Below are 23,292 nucleotides of genomic sequence, written 5' to 3' on the forward strand. Positions count from 1 at the left end.
TGCAAAGCAGACATGCACCCAAGTCGGGCGCTCCCTGTGAAGGAGGGTGTTGCCCCCACTCTGCTCCGTGCCTCCGAGCGTTTGTGCTGTCTGGTCCCGCCTGACTTCTGGCTGGCGCGCAGGGAGCGGCGATGAACCACGCTGCCCTCGCAGCGCTTGAGGTTCTTGTTCTCGGCGCCGCGATGAGGGGTTAGACGTCTGAGGACCAGAGCTGGCAGGAGGAACCCACATACTCCATGCAAGCCGGGAAGTGTGGGGCTGAAAACCCGCTCTGAGGGGGCCAGAACAAGGCTGGCTCCTTCCTCACGGGTTCCTGGCGCCTCATCAGCCGTGGTCTGTGCCGAGGCTGGCAGCATGTCAGGGTGCTGGGGTACACCCGGTCCTCACCTCAGCTGCCTCGGGGAGGAACATCTCCAGCTGGGATGCGAAGCTGTATGAAGGCATTAGGAGCACACGGGCCAACTGCTCGACAAGGCTCCAGTTCCAGAGGAGGATGCCAGTGAATGCCATTCGGCCCACACGAGGCATCTGCCCTGGGCCTTCTGCTGAGCCTCTGGTGCAGGAATGCAGACGTGTGTCCTGCCGTTCACAGCAGCCCCAGCCTGCAGGCAGGGACCCTGCCAAGCCAAACACTCTTGACCCGTGGGGTTTTGCTCTAAAGAACTTGGCTGAAGCGCGTGGGGTGTTGAGAGATCGCTTGCATCCCCTGACAAAGTAACTGCAGAGGTGGAGACCAGTGATTCTGTCCTTGTGTAGACCAGTAAACCCAGAGCGGACTTTACCCACAACCTACCAAGGTGTTGCTGCAAGTCAAGAGGGTCTCTGCATCCTTCTCATGGGGGCTTCCCACCTGAGGACAGGTCCTGCCCAGGGACCTGAGGCACAGGGGAGCTGATGGGGAGGTCTGGCCAGGCTGAAGGAGATGCTCCCACTAATTAAACGCCCGGGTGGGATCCAGCTTGGCAGCGCACAGCAGGAGCCCTGTATTAACAAAGACTGCATCATCTGTTAACAGTGAAGCCAGATGAGCTTTCTAAGGTTTCTCTCACGTGCAGATTCTGGATGCACAGACAAAGTGCTTTTACAGTAAGACCTTGTGTTTGCTTGTCCATCTCTAGTCTGAGATGATCTGGACTAAAACCAACATTGCATGAAAACACAGACCAAAAAGCTGTAGTTACAGGGAGGAGAGGGCGGGAAAAGGGACGGCGTGACCAGAGAAAGGCTGCTCTTGTCTCACCTACCCTACAGAAAGCTGTGACATTTAAACGTGGGCGGAAAGCTGTCCAACCAAACGTTTGTGGCAGTCTAAGGTAAGTTCAGCCAAGCCCTTAACACCTACTTCCCCGGCATGAATAATGTGGTGGAATGTAGGTAGGCAGCTGGGCACCAAACGGCACCTGCACTGGGAGGCTCACCAGTAAGGAACCACGTTCCTCCAAAGGTTCCTCCAAACGCCCGTGACGGGCTGTCCCCGGGCCCAAGGGTGGGACAGCCGTGGGGAAGAGGAAGGAGGGGAGGAAGGTGCTGCTGGTCCCTGCTCTCAGCCCGGTGCCCCCGCATGAGGTTGTCCCCGGCCCAGCCAGGGAAGGGAGCCAGGGCCCTGCCGCGAGCATCCCCGTGTGCCCAGGCCCAGCGGCTCTTGGAGGGGTGGGTGCAGCGGCCGCCTGCGGCGCAGGGTCCGGCCCCGCTCTCCAGCTTCCCCGTGCACGTCCGTTAGGAGCGGGAAAGTGCAGAAACCCCGGGGGAGCAATGGCAGGGAGAGAAGGGGATTCACAGGGGTGAACTCAAGGAGAAAGCCGGTAATTAAATTTCAGCTCGTTTTGCTGTCAGGAGGGCCGGGCCCAGTGACGCTCCGCTCCCCGTGTGGGAATTACTCATCCCCGCAGGCGTCGGTTGCACTTAGTGCCGTAATGAACCATTCTCCCGCTGGGCTCATCTTGCTCAGCCCTGCACCTCCGTGCTCTCTTTGACAGGGTAATTGTGGCACCGAATCTTTTACGGCCACTCTGTCCCCGTTTCTGGGTGCTCCTGTCTCCTCTGCGTCGGGGCTAGAGGACAGGCAATTAAATTTCGGTTGCTAAAAATGAAGACTCAAATCCGTTAGCGAGAACTGAATTTCCAGTCCCAAGTTTCCTTCCTCCTTCACTTTCCTTCCCCACAGATGACTTTTTATTGTTTGTTCTCTGATTTTCCCATTTTGTATTTTCCATAGGCCTTCCCCTGTGTGCATGGTTCTCGTATTACTGCTGCTCTGCAGGACACAAGGGCAATTACAAGTGAATGAAAACACAGGTTTTACAGCACGTTATTGAATTATTGAATGTGTTTGCCAGGAGACAGGAGCTTATTTTTCTTCTACCTTCCAAACGTCACCTTTCAAACCTGTGGGCTGACTCATAGGGACTCTCCAGCTGCCGTTTTCAAAGAGCAGCTAAAAGCCTTTGCAGCGTGTGTGTTTGGGGCGCCAGCGGCTCCCCCCACGTTGCATCACCCGGGCGGTAAGTGCAAATATCACCCCGCGGCTCTGCTGGGCAGAAGGAACTGCACCCAGGCCTGGGGACTGCCTCTGCCATTAGATTCCCTCCAAATTTGAAGAAGGAGACACCCACCACCACCACCCCCCACCTTGGCTCATGCTGCCCCGGCCATGCTGACGGAGGGCTGGGGAACTGGGCGTAGTGTTTAGAGGATTGGGGGGTCCGTTACTGAGAGCAAACCCCCTCACCTGGCACCAACCTGGGGGCAACAGCAACCACTACCAAAATACTAAGATGAAAAACGGGAGCCTGACTCCTTTTATTGGCAGCAGAAGTTCATTTTTAAGGGAAAACATTGCAACTCCAACCATAGAGCCTGGCTGATGAAAAACAAACGCTCTTTGTCTTCAGGGACAGCGTGATGCCAATAATTATTACTACCCATCAAAAATACATTATTACCCCAGTGAAATTCCTGTGTTCCTTCCCTGAGTCCTGGTGGTAAATGAGGCTTTTAGAGACTGGACAGCCTCTTTCTGCGTGACAATCACAATGTCAACGGGAGCCAGTAGACTGATTTTGGATCCAAATGCAGCTCCACTGGGGAACAGATTTTCAGCAAAAGACTAAAGTGGTTTTGCAACCCATTCAATACCTCTTCAAACTCCCCCTCACATCCTCCTCTGAGCTGGATTTAGGGAATTACTGGATTACAGATAAATACCCCAATCAAATACAATAACAATAGGGCCAATTTTCATAATTTCTTGCCTCCTACAGTTAATTTAAAAGGAGTGTTCACCCCAGCTGCCCCCAAAGGGCTTCTCACCCTGCTTGTGCACAAGAGGGTCCCCCCCAATGTGTGCACCCCCCTACCCCAGGCACCGATGGAGACCTGCTCCTGTCCCACAGCACAGGTACCACAGAAAGGTGTGTGAAATGGCACCCTGGCATCTGCAGTGTGTGCAGCTATGCCTACATAAATATACATGTAAATAGAAATGAAATGTAAGGGAGGAAAGGCTCTTATCCTCCTCCCTGTACCGGGAGGGGGAGCAGAGAACTTATTAGCGATGCTTAAAAAAGGAAGTAGGAAAATGCTGCAGTTCTTCCCCCCTTCACCCTCAGTCTCTCCTTTGCAATGACCAGGGAAAACACAAAGGCAAACCAAAAAATTTGACAGCTTGGCTTCAGAAAAAACAGGTAAATGGGTTTGGGCTTGGCTGCTGAGCCTGTTACTAGCCTGGCACAAGCCGAGAGCAGCGCAGGGGGCCAGCGGGGAGAGGCCGGGGGAGCTGGGATGCAGGAGAGGCAAACTGGGGGGGGGGAACCCCAGTTCTGGGGGGCTGCAAGGGGGGCGTCTCCATGAGGGCGGGAGCTGAAGGTTCACGTTGTCACCTGGCCATCGCTCAGAGCCGGGCGCGAGGGGCCGTGGGCTGGGTGTGAGGGGCTGTGAGCACAACGTCCCAGCAAAGAGCGCTGGTTTGCCTGGCCACTAACGTATGTAACCGCTGTGGGGTTTTACCACACTCTCTGAACTAATTGTGTTTTTATCGGAAAACTCCAGATGAAAGAATTGAGCATTTCCCAGGAATGAGGTCAGTGGCCCACGTGTTCGACACACGCGTGCATGTCAGGTGTCGTTAGCCATGTCTGGCTAATCAACAGCTTGGTGGCAGTACCTGCACCGGAACGCTTGAACACCAACTCTCACAGCAAGTTTTAGTTTCCTACTTTTTTACTGTTTGATTCTCCAACTCTCGTGCTCTTTACAGCCATGTTTTACAATGTTCTGGAGTAGCATATTTTGGTAAAACCCAACATAACTTCCTCGAACGCTTTGCTCTTGCCTGCAGGCCAGGGCAGACGCCAGCTCCCCGGGGTACCAGCAGCCCGTGCCAGTGAGGGCACAACCTGCAGCAACGTTTGCAGGTGTCCCCCTCCCGCTCCCTTCTGCTGGTACGAGACACTGTGTCCACACACAGCCCCCCCCCCCCCCCGGAGAGGAGCTCCAGGAAGATCTCAGCATCTTTTCGAAGCAGGAGTTAGACTGCCATGAATTGGTGTGACCATTCCAGGTTCCACACGCTTGGTGCCACATGGGAATCACGGTGCGGGGCCACCAATGGACAAACCTTCCCCTCTGGTGAAACCAGCCAGGCCCCTCTGCTGCCTGCCAAGACAAGCGGGTCTCGGAGGGTCCAGCTGCCCACACGGTGCACTCCTGTCAATGAGTATAAAGCAGCCCTTCCCCCTGCCTTTCCTTCTTTTAGTTCCCCAGCTCTATCCACAGCCTGTGTTCTATTTTCTATTCTATTGATTTGCTGCTATGCCAGTGTGCTAGGAGAATGAAAAGACAGTCAGTGTTCTTCACTCACCAAACACTGTGCCTCGCTATGGGAAGGGCTCGAAGAAGCAAACAGATAAAAGGTTGTAAAACAGAACTCTTAAAGTTTCTAACAGAGCTTTAGTTTTTCCAAGAATATGGAGAATAAGGATAATGGAAAACTACATGATTTGAGCTGCCTGTGCTTTCTATTTTAAGCTTCTGTAACAAGGGATACTAGCCAAGCTGCTGTTGTCAGTGTCCTCCCTTTTCTTTCTCTTCCTTGCCGTTTTTATAGCAGTCTGGGGGCGCTCGGCTGTGCTGCGGGTCAGACTCTTCCCAAAGCAGGTCCTGGCGCAGGGCTGCCCTGGGGACAGCTGTGCCACATCTGGCTGGGCCGGGCTGCGGGCGCCGGTGGCAGCGCTGATTAGCGACATCACCCACAGGAAGGGAGAGAATTGTCCTTTAAAGCCTCTTCTAGAGATGGAGCGTCTGCCCTCTCCTCCAGCAAGCTCTTCTGTCGTTCTCAGACAAGGCCTAGAGGCCACGGTGATAAATAACCTTTCAGGTGGCCCGAACACTTGAGCCAGCTGCATTTCATACTGTTTGAGTTGGGAGGAAAAGAAGAGCAGAGAACAGAGCCAGTCCTTTTCCCTGAGGTCACCAGCCTCCCTTTGCTGTCACGGGTTTAGCAGCCCCGCTGGTTTAAAACGCACGGACCACCTTGCAGGGTTGCACCGAGGACTAGAAGGGGTCTCCTGGCTGCTGAGTGCCCGGCCAAAACCCCAGGAAGCCCCGTTCCTGTCCGGCCCACGGCGAGGTGGCGTTAACAGACTGGCTGGGGGTCTCCTGGGCTCAGGGCTCTGGCCAACCCCCAGCACCCAGCGGGATGCTCGGCCGGGGCGCGTGGACAGAGCCGAGGGAAGGAGCGTAGGCATCACCTGGGAAGGCCTTGCACACCCCAGCTGGGTTTGTCACTGACCCTCAGAGTGACTTTTCCCTGGTTTTTTTTCTGTCTCACCACTTCTCCATCCACACCGTGAATCACACTGTAAATGAAATAACAATCTGCCCTTAAATTAGAATGTGTGCCCCCTGAGTGAGGAACGTCAGGCACTAAACTTTATATTTGCAACGTACAGTTTAAAGATACAATCCTCCAGCTTCTCACCAGGAGTATCTCAGACGGGCACCCGTGCGTCATGAGAAGTTGCTCATCCCAGAGACTGCCGGGAGGAGGACGGCGGCGGCGCCTGCGGCATTGGAATGCTGGGGATCAGACAAGCTTAAGGTTAATTTTCAACCTGTTCCCATTTATAGCCGAGATGTCTGAATATATGGCTAAATATTCATCGTCTTTATTAGCTATGTTCTTCCTTACAGTTCACCTAGAGAATTAATGTATTTCTACATTATGCCCTGCAAGCTGTGAAGGACAACAGAATACTTATATTCCACTAAATAGAAGGCAAGGTAATGCAATTTAGCATAATTCTTTTAAATAGAACACAGGGTGACCTTATGTTCAAGCCAGCTTTAGCTTTAGGTTTCTTAAAACTAACCTTCAAATTTAACAAAGGGAAAAAAAAATCTATAGGCAGCAATAGAAATGTGAACATAAAGGGGATACTGCGTTAAAGTATTTATTCGGAGCTGTAGCTGCTGCCATCCCCATGCAGGGCCCTGTCGGTGTTATTCATAAGCAAGAGCCTCTGGTGCACTCAATTCAAGAACAGGGTGGAAAATTAAGAGAGTCTGTTAAATAACTGACGTGTAAAGGCAGATTCAGGAAAGCAAATGTACTCCAAGGGAATTCTAGAAATACTGTAATGGTAAAAACTAGAACTTGTTTCCTTTGCATTCTTTAGGAGGAACTTGGTTTATTAATACTGATGTGAAAGGTTCAGACGGAAACAAACCTTTCCCAAATAGCCCAGCGTCCTCCAGGCTGTTGCAACTCCTCATTAACTGAACTTTGGGGTAAATCCATCATGGAAGTTTTGGGCGATCCAGAAACTCCTTAGAATTCTGAATTTTGCCTTGTTTGACACGCATGACCAGTAAAAGATCAAAAGCAGCAGTGGAAGGAGAAAGAAGCTGCCAAAGGTTTAGGACACTGATTAGCTTAACTCCTGATGGGAATTGCCAGAGACAAGATGTGGCAGCAAGCAATCACCATCTCCGTCTGGAAAAAAGGAACACAATCTGTTGCTCTAAAACTTGCCTGCCATCATTTTTATTATGTATCATAAACCATCTCCTAACAACACCCAGCGTCTGGCCAGCCTGGGCTCAGACTGATTACGGCACTCGCGCGGGCTGCAGGCGTGGGTTTGAAGTCGCGATCACTTCTGGAGACCTGGCCGAGGAACGTGCTGCAGTTCTGGTAAAACGGCATGAAACCATCAAAAGCCATGTTTTGAAAATCACTGTCACTACTTTCAGCTACAAACACCAGCTGAAGCTCCTTGCAGAGGGGAATCCTTGGGGCCAGAGACCACCGAGGTTCGACAAGGTGCAACTACAGCATGCGGGTGCATTAGGCAGAGGTGACACTTGGAGCAGATGTAAACCTTTATGCTCTGAAGCAGCTTTAATTGCGAGGCAATAAGCAGAAATTCCATTAAGGGGGACACTCACTATAACTGTCCCTTATGGTGTCCCATAAAGCAATTGCTTTTATCTCCAGCAGAGGAATTAGATGGTCCATCAATCTCATTTATAAAGCAATTCGTCTGTCCTTATCTGCCAAGGAGATTTTTATGAGGCCTGTCATGGAAAAGACTCTTCAAGTGACAGGCTATTGTGTTGCAAAATCAGACACATGGTTTCTGTAGGATTCAGCCTGTTGGTTTTTGGGGTGGGTTATTTATTTTTTTTCCTCTCATCTCTGATAAGTGGCAGCTGCTCTTCACTGGCAGCTCGTTGCAGAGGGCAGCATCCTCCTGCAACTTGGCTTTGCTAACAGGGTGTTATTGGCCAGTGTGGGCTCAGGAGAGAAGAAAAGCTCATTACAAGGTCCAGGTGCATTAATTCAACCCTCATCACCAGGGCACTCACCTGAGCTGCAGCAGCATTTGGCAGCCTGCTCCTGTGCCCCTGCTCCGCACTGTCAGCCAGTGACCCCCAAAGACTTCAGTGCTGTTCCAACGCAGCCACCCGAAACGGGGCATTGCCACCACTCCCCTGACGTACCTGCTTGGCACAGAAGGCTCCTGGGGATGCTGAGCCCGCCGTCGGGCTCAGGGGAGTGGTTTAGGAATATTTGCTGGAATTTGGGTAGGGATTACTGCTGAGCACTGGAGGGACAGGGCAGCTTTGTGAGACCCTTCAATCTTTAAACCCCGAGCTGGCTGCAGCATGGTGCTGGGTGTGCTGAACCTGCCCTTGGCCTCTCAGTGTTCCTGCTGGGGTTGCAGCCAAAGTCGGGGCAGATCAGAAGCATTTTTCTGCCCGCCGCAGCGCAGGAGGTGCTGGCTGGAGGGGAGCAGGCGTGTCTGCTCCACGCCCGCGCGAGGGGAGAGCCAGCTGCCCTGACTGGAGGGAGAGACTCTCCTTCGCTGCCCGTGGCAGAGCGTGTCTGCTCGTTAGCTTCCAGGTGTTAATTCTGGGTGTGCCCTTCGCACCTGAACCTCCTGGGTGAGGTTCCAGCTTTTTCCTCCCTCATCTCCCCCTGGTCTGGGAGTGACCTGATCTGCTGAGTTACATCTTGGTGCAAGAGGATGGTCTCTGACACTGACCCACCTACTTCCCCTCTGCCTGGGCCTGGATCTGCATTCAAGTGAGGACATTTCCATTTATTCCTTCAGCGTGCTTTGGACAGCCCCTCGGTACTGTTTTCCACTTGAAGAGCTAACTGATGATAATTGTACTCTGTTTCTCCTTCCTGAGCTAATTTTCTGACTCATTGTGGTTTTTTCTTCTGCTTGCTTTTTGTTAATCTAGTTGGCATTTTGTGGTTTCTTTGTTCATTATGCGATGGGGCTATATAAGGGGATTTGTCTCTGGAATTCAGGTATCCCCTGCACTGTGTTCTCTGTTATCGTCTTCATCAGCAACTATGCTGAAGGCAGTTAGATGCATTTGGCATGAGCTAACCTTAATAAATCTGGGTTGTTAATCACTCAGACATGTCTCTGTTGGATCCCTGCATACTGATTTGTGTGTGCTCAAATAGTTTCTCTGGAGTAGACTTCTGGTAACTCAGTGTTTCAGCAGTCTGCCTTCCAAATTCACCCTCAGGGCCTCGCCCCCCAGGGCTTTGCCTGCCAGGAACGGGTCCCAGTCATCTGCCCGCTGCTGTGGGATGATGAGGGCTCTGGGGAGGGCACAGGCTTCCCGGGGGGGGCTCTCCTCCCGCCCCACGCTCCTGTCCAGCCCCCAGCCTGGGGTGCCACAGCGCCGGGCTGCAGGGAGCCAACCTTGCCGTGCCCGCTGCCCCGGCCAGGGCAGGGCTCTGAGCACAAAACCCGCAGCAGCCAGCACAGTCCTGCTGGGAACGGGAGAAACACCCCGCAGGGAGCGGGGTCCCGTGTTTGGAACCTCTCCCTTGGTCCTGTTGATCTCGGACACCAGGCTGCCTCCGGCGCCCCTCAGGAAGCCGTTCCCACAGGTGAGCGGCATGGCTGAAGACAAATTAACGAATGTTTAAGCATCTATTTGCCTGCTGAGCTGGCTCAGACCTGGACTTGTTTCAGCAAAAGCAGAATTTCTTACATTCTCTTTCCCAGGCCTTGGCTAGGTAAGTCCTCTGAGTGCTGCAGCAAGCCTAGCGCCGGCTGTCCAGCAGAGATGTGATCTCCTGCCCAAGTCAAACAACATAGCTCAGTTTATTTAGGTTTTTTATGTTGTGCATCCTATTATTTGCCTAAATGCTGCTGAGAGAGTGCTGCTGTGTTAGTCAGGGCATCCTCAAGTGATACAAGAGCCTCGAGGCAATGGGCAAAGCATGGGAGGCTTTGGATCTCATTGAGGCATTGATAATTACCAGTCTAGATAGCTAAGCTGTTACGAAGATGTGATACACTCAGCTCTTACATCATGCCCATTTAGGGGAGAAAAATTCAGCAATGAAGAGATGCTACAATTGACAGATCCAAGGAAAACCAGCTAGGTTATTTTTCACAGCAAGAGATGGTGAACTGCATCGATCGGATTATGAAGAGAGACCCACTCCTTTGGCATGAGGTCTTTGATTCCTCCAGAAGATTATGCAGCTGTTTAAAGAAAGAAGGGGAAAAAACCAACCTAAGAAATATTAAAGATGGACTCAACACAAGGTTAAGAGACTTGTACTTCACCCACAGGCACTAGGCATGACAGGGGCTCACAGATCAACTCTCCTATCACAGGGCAGGTACCACTCCAGGCTTTGCTTGCTGCTTCCCAGAAATTTGGCTGTTTCTGAGGAAACCAGCGGCCAGTCTGTACGAGCATTCTTGGACAAACATCTGAAGAAACTATTGAAAATTTCTATCTATCCATCTTGCACTGTAAAACAGCCCTGGGGATGGGATTTAATCCCCAGCTTGGCTCATACCCCAGAATTTGCCAACAGTGAGGCAGATCTCATTTCAGAGAGCCATAGCTTAATATTTCTCATGGAAGGTATCAGTGTTAGCGCTGTTGCTATGGTTATTTCATAGAAGCCCAATGTGTAATATGTACACTGAAGGAGAACATAGAAATATCTCTTTAGAAACTGTGAGGTTTGTGTGCACAGCAGCCTATGGAAAGGCACACAGAGGGCGGCAGGTGAGCACGGGGCTGTCGCTTGGGTTGGGTCACGCACAGCTCCCTGAGCTGTGACAGAGCTTTGGGGGGACAGGACAGAATTTCCCACCTTCTGATGTTTCTTTCTGAAATGCTCACTTTGCAGGTGTTACTCAAAGACCCCTGGAAAGTTTTGTCTGGAGCAATAAAAGAGCAAATTAAGAATATGCTCGTCCAGGATGAAATTTTAGGTGAGTGTTTTTGCTAAACTCTGCGTGGTTTTCGGGTGACACCAGTAGTGTTTTTCATGAGTGTCTGTCTAAACCAGCTGAGTAACTGTGAGCAGCAAATGAGGCCATGAATCACAGCTCAGCGAGCCCTGCGGCCGTCTCAGCGCTGGCGGGAGCTGCTGTCGCAGGTCACCGGGCGCTGCGGCCCTGGCCACACGGGGGGCTCCTCCTGCTCCTCCTTTCTACCTATTACTTGGCGTGAATCCTGTTACCTGCTGGCAAACAGTGAGTTTAAACGTTGTTTTCTGAAGGGGCCCTGCGAGAGCGTGTCAGGGAAGTTCAAGAACCCAGATCAAGTCCTCCAGCTCTAGAGCGAGCGCCGGGGGGTCTCAGTGCCGGGGGTCTGTCCCCTCCTCTCCCAGGCCAGGTTCTGTGTGACTCCACGCTTTACCCAACTGTTGCTTAACTCTCTCTTCTGCTGATTTTTCATCCCTGTCCTGGACTCTGAGACGCAGGGGTGCTTTTTCCAGTGTTTCCTTTTAAAGCCGGACCTCCCAGGACTTTTTTTTCCTTCCTGTGCCCATACAACACGGTACCTCCCAGGCTTTTCGTGGCCATCTCCCAGTTTGCCCCAAGGATGCCATCACTCACATTTCCACTCTCTAAGGAAACTTTCCAGTCCCTGGGACAAGCCCATCCCCTGTACCTTACGAGCATGGCTCATTTACAGCCTCAGCTTGTGCTAAAAGCTCGTACTATAGCAACCAAAGGATGAAGGATGCTGAGTTTCGCAGTCTTTGGAAAAAAGTCCCTTAAACTTCTGCAGATATGTCAGTGGAAATGGACTGTTACACTTCTGTAGTAGAAACCATAAACTTCATGCTGACATCCACCTTTCTACAGGGAGTAAATACTGTTTTATTAAAGTGGAATACATGGTAGTTTGAGGGTTGTTCAGTAAAAGCTGATGAGTGAGGAACAGTAAAAAGGCAAATGTCAGCTTATCTTAATAGTTAAATGAGGTGATGCTCATTAATTAGAGATGCTTTTAACAGTTTGAAAAAAATCACAGTGATGTTTTTCAACTGAAAATGGACCCTGCTCTACACAGACAGGGCAGTGCCTGCACCCCCGTGGCCGGCTGCCTTAAATTCCCATCTTCAAATAACTGTTAGTTTCCAAGTGAAGGGCCTCAGGGATCGTGTGTTCATCCGCCTCTGCTGCTGCTCCTTGTGTCGATGTTGCAACAACACCTGAGGTGCAGGGATGTGGCCAAGTGGGTCAAGTGCCCTGGACATGAGGACCTCCCCTCCTGTTCCCTCTCACTGTGCAAATGGGGAAAAAATTCAATCCCTACTTTCCCTTCTTTGGGCTCTCTTGCCCTCCCCCAGGAGGGTGGTGGGTGCACATCCCTGTCCCTGCCAGCAACCTGCGTCCCCCCGCTGCCTCCTCAGGCAGAAGCTCAGCCCAGGCTATGGCCAGGGTAGACTGGGATAACCTCAACCCCGAGCAGCCTTTAAACTGCTGAAAACCATCCCCTGGTCTTCACCAACCAGACAAAGCCTGAACCCTCAGCCGCTCCTCGCAGGACATCCCTTCCAGCCCTTCACCACCTTTGTTGCCCTCCTCTGGGCATGTTCGAGGACCTTCACATCCTGCTTAAATTCTGGGGCCCAGAACTGCTGCTCAAGGTGAGGCTGCACAGTGCTGAATACTCCTTATCCAAAGCAGTTTGTTTGGGTTTTTGTGATGAGTGAGATGTTTCCCTGTGAATTTCAGGTCTGAGGAGTAGAGAGCAACTACCCCGGCTGGTCCATACCGGAGCCCCTCCGCCACCATCGCAGCATGTACAGTCACCAGCACCGAGCTTTGAAGGATCACCCAGGAACTGTGCTCAAAACACACACAGCTTTATTCTGCAAAGGACTTGCAACTACTCAACCCAAAGCCTGGACGGGTAAGTAGTAAATATTTGCCCATCTTTTGGCTGTCTTCTCCAAGTAAGAGAAGTCCCCTGCACAAGCTCAACCAGGGAAGCTGAGAGGAGAACTCTGGCCTCTCTGGTCTTGGTGCAAGTTTTAAGAGGGATGATATGATGGCAAAAGGGACATCGCTGGCCAGGCCAGGAGGTCCTCCCAGTTCCTGCCCCCCAGCGCCCCGCCACTGCTCCATGCTGCTGAGAAATCACTGATTTCTTTCCACCTTTAATGTCTCTTTTCCATGTTGTTTTTTTTTTTCTCTCTTGCGTACTAAATCTTTCTTTTGTTATGCATCCTCTTTTTCACCTGACTCCCAAGTGTAGCTAAATTAAACTGCATTTTTCTTGGGACTGTAAACTAAACCTTCCCTCTTGGTCTGAGTCAATTCCGTTGCTTAAGTGAAACTCTTTTACAGCAATTACTAATTACAGAGCATGATTTCATTCTTCGGTTAATGAATGTTACAGCCCTGATGAAATATTTTGTGGCCTTTTGTTTAGCGCCAGTGTAGGTTTATTTCCTGAATTAATATCTTTACAATAAAAACAAACAGAAATTCTCAATGGATTAAGTTAGTCCGCCTGAGGCTGCCGCTGCTGACACGGCGAGTGTTCCCGTGTTCCCGCTGCCCTCGCCCGGGGCTGTTTTTCTGCCGCAGCAGAGGGAGGGCTGGGACAGAACCAGGGCAGGTGCCAGGGGGAGGATGAGCAGCACCATCTGAAGGGGGAATTGCTACTGACTGACCTTTTCCTCTGCGGGGAGGCTTTGGTATAAATTACCTGGGGAAACTCCATGTGAGCAGAGTCAGGCTGGATGTCCAAGTCCTTCCTTCAAGCACAGGTCAGAACGGGTCCCTTTCTGCTGCCCGCAAAGCCCCCGTGTCAGGACAGCCCCAGCAATGACAGAAACCCCGTACCCCCCCTGCGAGTAAATAAGATGAGGAACCCCCGTCCCTGAAGCTCCGTGTCCCCCACACAGACGCCCGTTCCCTGGACCTGCTGCAGCCGTGGGCTCGCAGGGAGGGTCCTTGCGAGGCTCCACTCCCACTGCACCGAGTAAAGGGGCTGCCACCGTCCTACAAGTCCCAAGTCAGTAGTAAGACACCAGAGCAGCAACGTGGGTTCCCAAGGAGAAGCTGGGGGTTGCCCTTTGGTACCCACCAGATCCGGCGAGCTCACCTCGGCCCTTGGGCTCACAGGTCGGTGTTGGCCGTCTGGGTGTTCATGGTGGAGCAGAGGGTCTGCGAGGCGGGTCCCTTCCTGTACCTGGGCTGCTCCATCCACGCCTCGCGGCAGGATGCGGCCGTGGGCAGCAGCGCGTTGTCCTGAGCCCCAGGCACCTTCTGGCACATGCAGAGCAGGGACTTGAGCTCCGAGCGGAAGCTCTCGTTCAGCCAGCAGTAGATGAAAGGGTTGTAGCAGGTGCTGCTCATGGCAAACCAGTGCAGGGCGAAGTAGAGGGAGTTCTTCGTCTTGATGCCCAGGCTGGAGATGAGCACCACGTAGCAGTTGAGGGGAAACCAGCAGACGGCAAAGACCACCACCACCAGCATCAGCATCTTGATGCTCTTCTTCTTGTTCCTGTGGTGGGTGATGTACTGCTGCGTGGTGATGTCCCCAATGGCATTGCGGAGCCACAGCTTCTTGGCCAGGCGCGTGTAGGTGACAGTGATGATCAGCAGAGGCAGGAGGTAAAGAAGGAGGAAGGTAGACAGGTCCAGATACTTCCAGACCAGCTCTGCGGGCTCAGGAAAATCAGGGAGGCACAAACTCCGGACAGTGGCTTCCCTTGAAAAGCAAAGAAATACACACCTAGCACGTGGCCAGTGCTGTGCACATGGAAGCTGCTAATTTGGCAAACCACAGCGGGGCTCTCGCGCCACCCACAACAGCCACCTCAGATTTGTACAACAGGCAGGGGAGGGACAGGTATCGCCCATCTCAACAAAACAAAGCTCAGCCAAACCCCCATTTCCCAGAAAGTCTTCTCGTTACGTTCGCTGTGCCTGTCTCACCAAGGGTAAGTCTGGCTACTGTGTATTGGTATCTCCTTTCCCTTTAAATTGTTGTGTTGGCTAATCAATGAAATTCTTAGAAAGACAAACTGGAGTTTTCTCTTAGAATTTGCAGTTGATTTTAATTGAGCAAGTCCCTTGTGTCCCCTTAGCGTGGCAGAGGTGGCACTGATGGCTCATTCTCAGGTTGCTGTGAAAGCAGCACTGACCTGGCCACATCTGCCCGGGCACAGCAACACCTCCCCAGAAACCCAGCGCAGGAGGAGAGAGGGCGGGGGCTGAGACCCACCTATCTCCTGCTTTCCCCCAGTCCCACGGGTGATCCCTGCACGCCTAGAGAAAGGACACGTTATGCCCAGGATTCCCTGAATGTGCCCACCCTAAATCCAGCCCGGGATATGTTACTCCTCTTGGGTGTGGACTACACGAGCCGCTGTCTGGCCAAGCCCAGTGAGCCCAGAACGCTGGGACTGACGAGTGCTGACCTGTCCTTGCCAGGCTGGGGACCTGCCTGTGCCCCTGAGCAGGGCAGGAGCCCCTTGGCCAGAGTGGAGACTGCTGCTGGGGAGTTACGGATGTCAGGGGAAGAGGGTGCTGGGGACACGGACCCCCCTGCACAGGCAGCCCTTCCGCTTCCCCCAGCTTTTCAGGAGACAAGCTGTTAAAACCTTATCGCTACATCTTAAAACAGGCATGATTATTGGAAAAACTGGTTGCTTCACTCAAGTCTAACTTAAGCCTGACAGTTTAACTTCTAATGGTTAACTAACACAAGAGCTGACTTTAACTATAAGCGATAGCTTATTTTAACAGCACAGTCTGTCCTGTCCAACCCCGCGGATCCAGGCTCTCTTCCCATTTCGGGCCGATGCACCCCAGCACCCTCCACACAGCACCACGTGTCCCCCTCCACGTCCCACAGCAGATGTCTGGAAGTGATGAAACATGCGAGTGCTCCTTTCTCTTCATATTTATTTCCACTGGATGTTTTCTCCTTTTCTTTCCTTTTTTCCCCCTTTCTCTTATTCCATCTTGCCCTTCTCTCAACCCTTGTCCTCTGCTCACTTGTGTTCATCACAGACTTTAGTCTCCATCATGCTGCATTATTCCTTGCAGATTAATATCTTTAATATCCTGTTTTCAACCTCTGGAGCTGGCTTTTGTGCCACAAATAGAAGACTGCTTGAAAACGGACGGCTGCGAGGAGGGGCTGCACGGGGCTGTCAGGGGGATGACAGGTCACAAGCGTGGCCAAGCAGGACCCTGGAGATGCTGCTCTGGAGGGGAACTGGTGCAGAAGGGAAAATCATCCTTTCTGAATCACATTCCTGACCTGTCCTTCCCCAGGATTCAGCTGGCCGCCGCCATGGGTGAAGCCAGCCCCTGCCCTCCTGCAAATCCACAGGGAAAGAGCAGAGGTGCCAGGGCAGCCGTGGGCTGTCATCCCTCACCAACCCCCCAGGAATCGGCTGTTGGGGGAACACCTTGAGCTCAGGACAGTGTCTGGGCCGTGGCTGTCGGTGCTGGAGTGCAGCTGAGGACTAGCACGAGTGATACGTTGGTGCTTGCGGAGCTTAAACCCGCGTTTGATGAGAGCAGGCAGCAGCGTGAGCCCACAGGTAACCAAAAATCCATCTGCTGCCCTCGATGCCCCCCTTCCCTCACACCCTCTGAAGGAGGGCACAGGGCTATAGGAGAGGCTCGTGATGAAATCAGGGAAGAGGCTGGCTGAGAGCAAAACCAGACAGGACGCTGTGTTTTGGTAAACTGTGGTATGACTGTGGACTTGGCCACACTGCCAAGAGGTTTGATGCTGGTGGAGCCCATCTCCTCCTGTCCCAGAAGCCCAGCAGCTCCCTGGGGGGACTCTCAGCAGCCCCCGGCCCCGCAGGAGCTATTACGAGCAATATTACAACTGTAGTTTTTATTCAATGGAAGGCAGGGATGAGAATAGCTCGTCCTGGAAGTCCTTATATCGCCGAGCTGCCTCATGCCGGCACAAGGCTCGGTTTCCTCCGGCCGCGCTAAAGGATGAAGGCAGACAGGTGCCACGAAACAGATAGCGGCATTTGTTCATTCATGAGCAATTTGTTCAGTAATACCCTGAGCACAGCTGTGAAGCAATGCCAGCGCAGGCGTAACCCAGCACTTTGTTTACAAAGTCTAAGCAGTGAAAGATATTGTATCCCCTGCAGGGGTGTCTCTCAGTCAAATCACTCACAAGCACAAGTAAGGAAGAGCTGTGAAGCCCCAGATCACGTCCCATTTTGCATAACCTCTCGTATACACACAGCAATAAAAAGCCCGTGCGGGCAGTCAAACACCCTCCCTGCCATGCTGATGGGCTGTGCTGACATTATACAGGAGCTCAGTACCTACAACAGAAATCCTCCTCCTGATGCCCATCGCTGCCCCTGACCCCGCTGCCCGGGCCGACGCTCTCGGGATGAAAATCCCGTTCTCTGTAAGATTATCCCCTCGGCCTCGAGCCTGGCATTCCTGAGAAGTGCAGGCACCAGCCCTGCGACACACACCATGAAAAACCCCCGTCTGTGAAGCTGGACTGTTCCCAAGGCAGGAGGAGTCCTAGCAATGCCAGGGGCTGGGGGGACAGGTCGGGTACCATGGAGGAACAAAAGACTGCAAGGGCAAACCAACCCAAATCGTCCGGTTCTTTATTTCTCCCTGGTAGAGAGGATGACTTCCCAGCAATGAAGGCCATCACTAGACCAGCTGGAAGTGGGGAAGAGGAGCACTTTTTTTCCCCTTCTTTTCTTTTTTTCCCTTTCTTTTCTTTTTTCCCCTCTAGATCAGAACCTTCACTTTCTTCTGAAACTTCAGCAGTCCTCACATGGATGTGAAATTCCACTTCACCTCCTTTTAATAGCTTCTGCTGTTGTGTTCAGCCAAGCAAAGAGCTCCCTTCGCTGCCACGCAAGGCAGAGCAGCACGCTGAGACGACTTTCTTTCCCTGACGAAGCACTGTTCCTCTCACCAGCCCTTCACCGCAGAGGAGGAGGTGGAGGTTTCTCTTTTGCTTTTCCGGTTTATGTAACACTGGGCAGAGGACCCTCCAGCTTTAAGAAAGGCTGGTCCCGTTTCATAAATTCAGATGGAAGAAGTACAAGGAAGCTAAAATGAGTCAATCAGCATATGCAGTCTTGGAGATCCAGGGTTCCTGGCCCCTGACTCACAAAGGCACTCCTCTCCTCCCCATTCTTTCTGTAGAGTCTTGCTAATGCCAGTACCAGGTGTTTCTTTCAAACTGCAGCTTTGGCTCCCTCTTTCCTCCTTGCCTGAGCAAGCTGGCTAGAGATGGTCTTCTTAGGTCCAAGGTGCTGAGCGAGCGTGAGGAGGGGGGAGGAAAGGCCCTCGGGACAAAGCCCATCCTGACGGGCTGTGCCTCTGCTGTGGGAAGGGAGATCTCACCCCACACCAACCCACCGACTCCGCCACATCCCTCCCCAGGCCTGGGAGCCCTTCCAGCAGCTCCCACTGCTGTGAGCCACTGCCCCAGCGGGCTACCAGGCCTCTTCATGCCCGCTTGGAGGGGGAAATAACTCACCTGTAGTGATACTGGAAAAGCTTTTGATAGATGGCATGGGGTAGGGAGAAACAGGTGGCCATCAGCCAGATCACAGAGATGCTCAGCGCTCCCTTCGTCAGCGACATCCTCTGCTTCAGCGGGTTCAGGATGACCTGCAACAGAGATCTCACCGTGACTTATTGCACGGGAAAGCAAAGTCCCTTCACCACAGCAGAGGCATTGTTCGACGTGATCTGATGCTGTTAAGAAAATGACAGTCATGATTAGGAAAATGTCCTGCTTATTAGGGTACGCTGGGAAATGGGAAACATTGTACTTCTCAGTCTGCTCAGAAGTGCTTTCAAATAAACTTTCTCCTCTATTTTGTTCTGTGAGGACCATTTTCTTTAAATTGTGTTACATTAGGTAGGAAAAAAAAAAAAAAGATATCTACACAAGTTTCTTCACTTATGGGTATGTTTGTTTATTCCTTCATAAAGAGTCTCCTGTTCTAGCTGAACCTATGAAGCTGAGCCCTCCACGCCTCTTCTGAGGCATTAACTCACCTTTTATGAAATTTCCTTTGTTAGATGAAAAAGCAAAGAGCTTATGAAACCTGAGACTCTGGAAGATCCTATTTGACTGATAGTACGGGAGAGAAGAGTGATTTCTAGAGACACACACAGGGCCTGAGCTGCCCTCTCTCCTCTACGTTATTTACATCACTTATCACACAGGAGCTGGCCCAGCCCGGCTGCAGGCAGATGGGGGGTACAGGCCTCTCACAGCTCTGAAGTGTCCTCCCAGTGTTTCCCACTCTGACATTCCCCTTTATACTGGTCCAGCATTAGTTCCACAGCAGACTCAGACCACTTCAGACTCAGAATTTCCTTTCACTCCAATTGTCCTGTGACTTGAAGATGCAGCAAATGCTCAACAGGAAAAGAAGAGCAAAAGAACAAACAGGCAACTGCATCAGAATTTGAGCTCAGGATGCTGCAGCCTGGTGATCTACAGGTTTTGGGTGGTAAACTAAAAAGCCTGGAGAAGTTCCCTGCACAGCTGAAGAAGCACACTGCGCTCAGCGTTGGCTCTGCTGCCTTTCAAAGCCTCTTGAGTCAACCTGCCCTGCAGTACTTGGGGGACAGGTTGGACCTGGCTCCTTCCAACCTACTTGACAAAGGTTTCCTCACCCTCTTCCACTGAAAGTCCGGGACTTTGCTGTGAAACCCGTGATGCTGCATTTTGTTTTCTCCCTCCTGCCCCGTACCTGGCAGCCTACAGAAGTCCGTCAAGCCTTCCTACCCCTGACACACGAGGGGCACCTTTGAATTTAGCTCTAGTGCCTTCTTCCTGGATACTCTTGGGTCTAACCCCTAAGATTCAGCCGCCTTGAACCCACGGCTGGACCGAGACTGAGAGGGGCTCGCGAGGAGCCGGGGGGGAGCGGCAGGGCAGGTACCTGGTGCCTGTCCAGGGCGATGGCCGTCAGGGTCAGCGTGGAGACGTGGAGGGAGCAGTACTGCACGAAGCGGCTGATGTGGCACATGGCTTTGCCAAAGATCCACGTGCTGTTCACAAACCGAACCTGAGGGGAAGACAGCAGGTCACCAGCCAGCAAATCCACGGGGAAACCTTTGGATTGAGCCTGAGCTGGCACGTGGGTTTTGACTGGCTGGCTGGGCAGCTCCACCTGAAACCCAAACAAAGATTAGCTACCTTGCATTTCAAAACACCTTTACATAAGAGGTTATATGGTCAAACCCCGCAGATTAAACCAGTGGTGGTGTCGTAGCCCTCCTGGCCTATTTGTATAAACACCATTTGTGAACAGCAGCTCTACCTTTTTGATTATACTGACAACTATATTTGGAAAAAGCAGGCTGAGTTTTGGTCACATAAACCCCCCTCAGGCCTGGAGAGCTTTCACCAAAGACTTTGCCCAACTGGCAGCTCTGAAAAGCTTGACTACGTTCTTCCAGTCACCTGAGTATGACTGGCATTTGAGTTGTTTTGACCCACTAAGTTTTAAGTACGGCTCTAGTGCTCTCCTGCATGTACACCAGAAGTACGTGTTCACCCAGGCATTTATTCTGCATTCCCCAGGAAGCTCTGCTGTGGTTTGGTGGCATATGTGGAAAGACTTTAGAGCCTTTCAGGAGATACAGAGTCTAAAGAAGGGAAGGGAGCCCCCAGGTTGCTGGGCAGTGCTTTACTGCCTGGCAGAGCTGTCCCCTAGACTTGACGGTGGTGGGTTCACGCCTCAGGCCTAGAAGAGCGTGCCCAGAGAGGGAGGGCGTGAGCACCAGGATTCTGGTGAGCGAGTCCCCTCCTGGCCGAAGGGCCAGCACCGTGGGCCACTTACCAGGGTAAAAGGCGTGTTGAGCAGTGTGATCATAATGTCAGACACTGCCAGGTTGACGATGAAAAGGCTGGTGGCTGAGTGCATCCTCTTGTTCTTCAGCACCACGTGGCACACCAGCATGTTCCCGAAAAGAGACATGATGATGATGACCGAGTATGCCACAATTAGAAGAGCTTTCACTGTTGGTTTCTGGGATTCTGGCTCATATTTAGCCAGCTCAGCAAATTTCTCCCACTCAACAATGCGGCTGTCTGTCCAGTTGAAGGTGGTCCTGTTGGTTGCCTGGTAGATTGACATGAGTTTGGCCAAGGAAGAGTAATGGTCAAAGTCCTGAAGAAACTCCACCATCTGTGACCTGTGTGACTGAAGCAGCGAGCGGGGCATGGTGGGTGGCTCAAGGCCGCAGGGGTCACAGCTCCAGCTGACAAAGCAAACAATCCATCTGCTCAGCTCTCCAGGAAGCTGGTGAAGATGCAGCTGCCATTAAAACCACCTCAAAACGGGAAGCTGGAGGGAGCCTCCAAGGTGCGGTGGGTTCCCCGGGCAGGAGCAGCACTGGGGAGCAGTTCCAGTGGGAAAGGGGCTGGTTTGGGACCACACGCCCTCAACCCCTGCATACACCAAGAAGAGCGATAGCTCCACAGGCGGGCAGGGAGGAAGAACCAGCTGTTGCGTGTAGCAAATGTAGGAAAACCTCAGCTGGGGGTTCAAGATGTTTTAATCCCATGTCAGCTTTTTCTTCTTTGTTCTCACCCAAGTCCATTTTTCCTCCAAGTTCCACAGAAGGCTACACGGTTGGTGCTTTCAGCCTCTACTTCAGAACACTTGGTTCTCTCCTGCTGAAATGTAAAGGCAGAGCCATTTGGAGGATCATTCTTAAGAGCGGGGTAGCTTTTGTCTCCATCTAACCCCTGCAATTATCCTGAAGCAATTCAGAACCCAGAAATCACATCAGAAGTTGACTTTAGTCTATCTCATATTTTCTCCTCCAAACAACTGAATTCTGCTTCCAGTGTTTCAGTTTCAGGGAGAAAAGGGTCTTTCCTGCAAAAGGTGAGACTTGGGAGAGGCGTGCAGCTCACAGAGGAGCCACTTACACCATACACACACCAACACCAGCGAGATACACAAGACAGTTCCCTAGAGACAAAAATCGCTGCTTCCTCAGCTTTACCGATACCCATTTTTAGATATTTCTGATGATTCCAGATTGCACTGATCTATTGATATTAGGTGGAATCTACTAACTGTGCACACCGGGCTTTACAGACAGGCTACGTACGGGTGGAGAAAGTCGTTCCGAGCTCCGCTGGGCTCTCCGAGAGGGCGGCGGGTTGCTTTGGGACGTGCCGACCCCGCCAAGCCCCGTGAGCACCAACCGAGGGGTCCCGCAGGCTGCCGGGGGGGTTGGGGGCAGGCGGGGACAGACCCCAACGCTCCGCCGCGGCGGTGGCCTGGGCTGCGACCGCCACCGGGAGTTTTGTGACAGAAATGAGGTGCAGGGGGCTGGGTGCGTCCTTACCCTGCGCAGCGCCGGGGGGCCGCGGGGGGATGCGCCGCACAGCCAGCGGGTGTTGGAGCAGCCTGGCGGGGTGGAAGGAGGGAGGAATCATCCAGGAGACGGAGAGAAGAACCAACCTTGGAAACAGGCAGTGGACGTTTCCTGGGAAAATTTCCGAGCGAAAGAAGCCTGGGAAGGACAGAGAGCGCGACAAAACCTCGCAGATGCCGCTGGAGCAAAGCCGCTGTCAGGCGGCAGGTCCCTGCACCGTCAAATCAAAGAGCTGATCCACCTGAAAATTAACTAAACCGTTTCCAGCCGGATCGCTTTCCTGACCTGACCCCCCGCGCGGCCGCACCTTGTTCTTCCCCAGGAAAAAAATTTTCGATCCAATCGGAATCAGAGAGTGTCTGGAGTTGGAAGGGGCCCGTAGGGGCGGGGCGGCCCCGCCGCTGCCCCCCGACACTAAACGAGCGGCCAAGAGCCTCGGCCGGGTCCTCCGGGACCGGCTCCCCGGGGGGCCGAGCCTGGGGGATGGAGCCGTACCCCGATTCCCGGCCGGAACGTCTCCTCGGATCTCCGCAGGCGCGGGGGAACGCTCCTGCCCGCCGCGGGGGCTCCCGGGCAGAGCGCGGACCCCCGGCCGTCCCGGGCAGGGGCGGCGAGAGGCCGCTGAGCCCCCGGAACGCCCGCGGTTCCGTGCCACGGGGGGTCCCCCCGCAGCCCCCGCCCCAGCGCAACTTGTGCCGCCGCCCCGGCTCGGGGCCGGGCCGGGCGCTCCCGGTTCCCTCCCGAGGCGGGATGCAGCCCCCCCGCCCCATCGCGGGACCCCGCCAGCCGCCGCCCCCCGCGCCGCCGGAACCCCGCGCAGCTGCGGGCCCGCTCCCGCGCAAGTCACGCACTTCCCCCCCCCCCCCAAAAAAATAAAAAAAAAAAAATCCCGAGGCGGGATGCAGCCCCCCCCGCTCACCCCGCAGCCCCGCCCCGCCCCCCCGCCAATCCGGGCGCGTGGTGGGGCGAGGGGCGGGGAGAGGGGCGGGGCCTCCCATTCATAAAAATCCTCCCGGGGTTGTGCGCCGCGGGCTCGCAGGTGCCGCAGCGGCGCGGGCGGGGCCCGGAGTTGTCCGCACAGAGAACTCCGCGGATCCACCCGTGTGTC

The 23,292-nt window shown here is 53.2% G+C and overlaps 1 protein-coding gene across 1 annotated transcript; it reads right to left on the bottom strand.

Annotated features, from left to right (window-relative positions):
* Positions 1 to 13,919: 13,919 nt before the first annotated feature.
* LOC141964575 (G-protein coupled receptor 83-like) lies at positions 13,920 to 21,336 on the bottom strand. Its single transcript, XM_074915140.1, has 4 exons — positions 20,633 to 21,336; positions 19,730 to 19,855; positions 18,307 to 18,440; positions 13,920 to 14,514 (listed from the first exon to the last, which is right to left on the bottom strand). The coding sequence occupies exons 1-4, from the start codon at positions 21,014 to 21,016 to the stop codon at positions 13,920 to 13,922; spliced, it is 1,239 nt and encodes a 412-aa protein (XP_074771241.1). The 5' UTR covers positions 21,017 to 21,336.
* Positions 21,337 to 23,292: the final 1,956 nt, after the last annotated feature.

Source organism: Athene noctua, chromosome 11 (assembly GCF_965140245.1).
Source record: "Athene noctua chromosome 11, bAthNoc1.hap1.1, whole genome shotgun sequence".
Classification (NCBI taxonomy): Eukaryota; Metazoa; Chordata; class Aves; order Strigiformes; family Strigidae; genus Athene; species Athene noctua.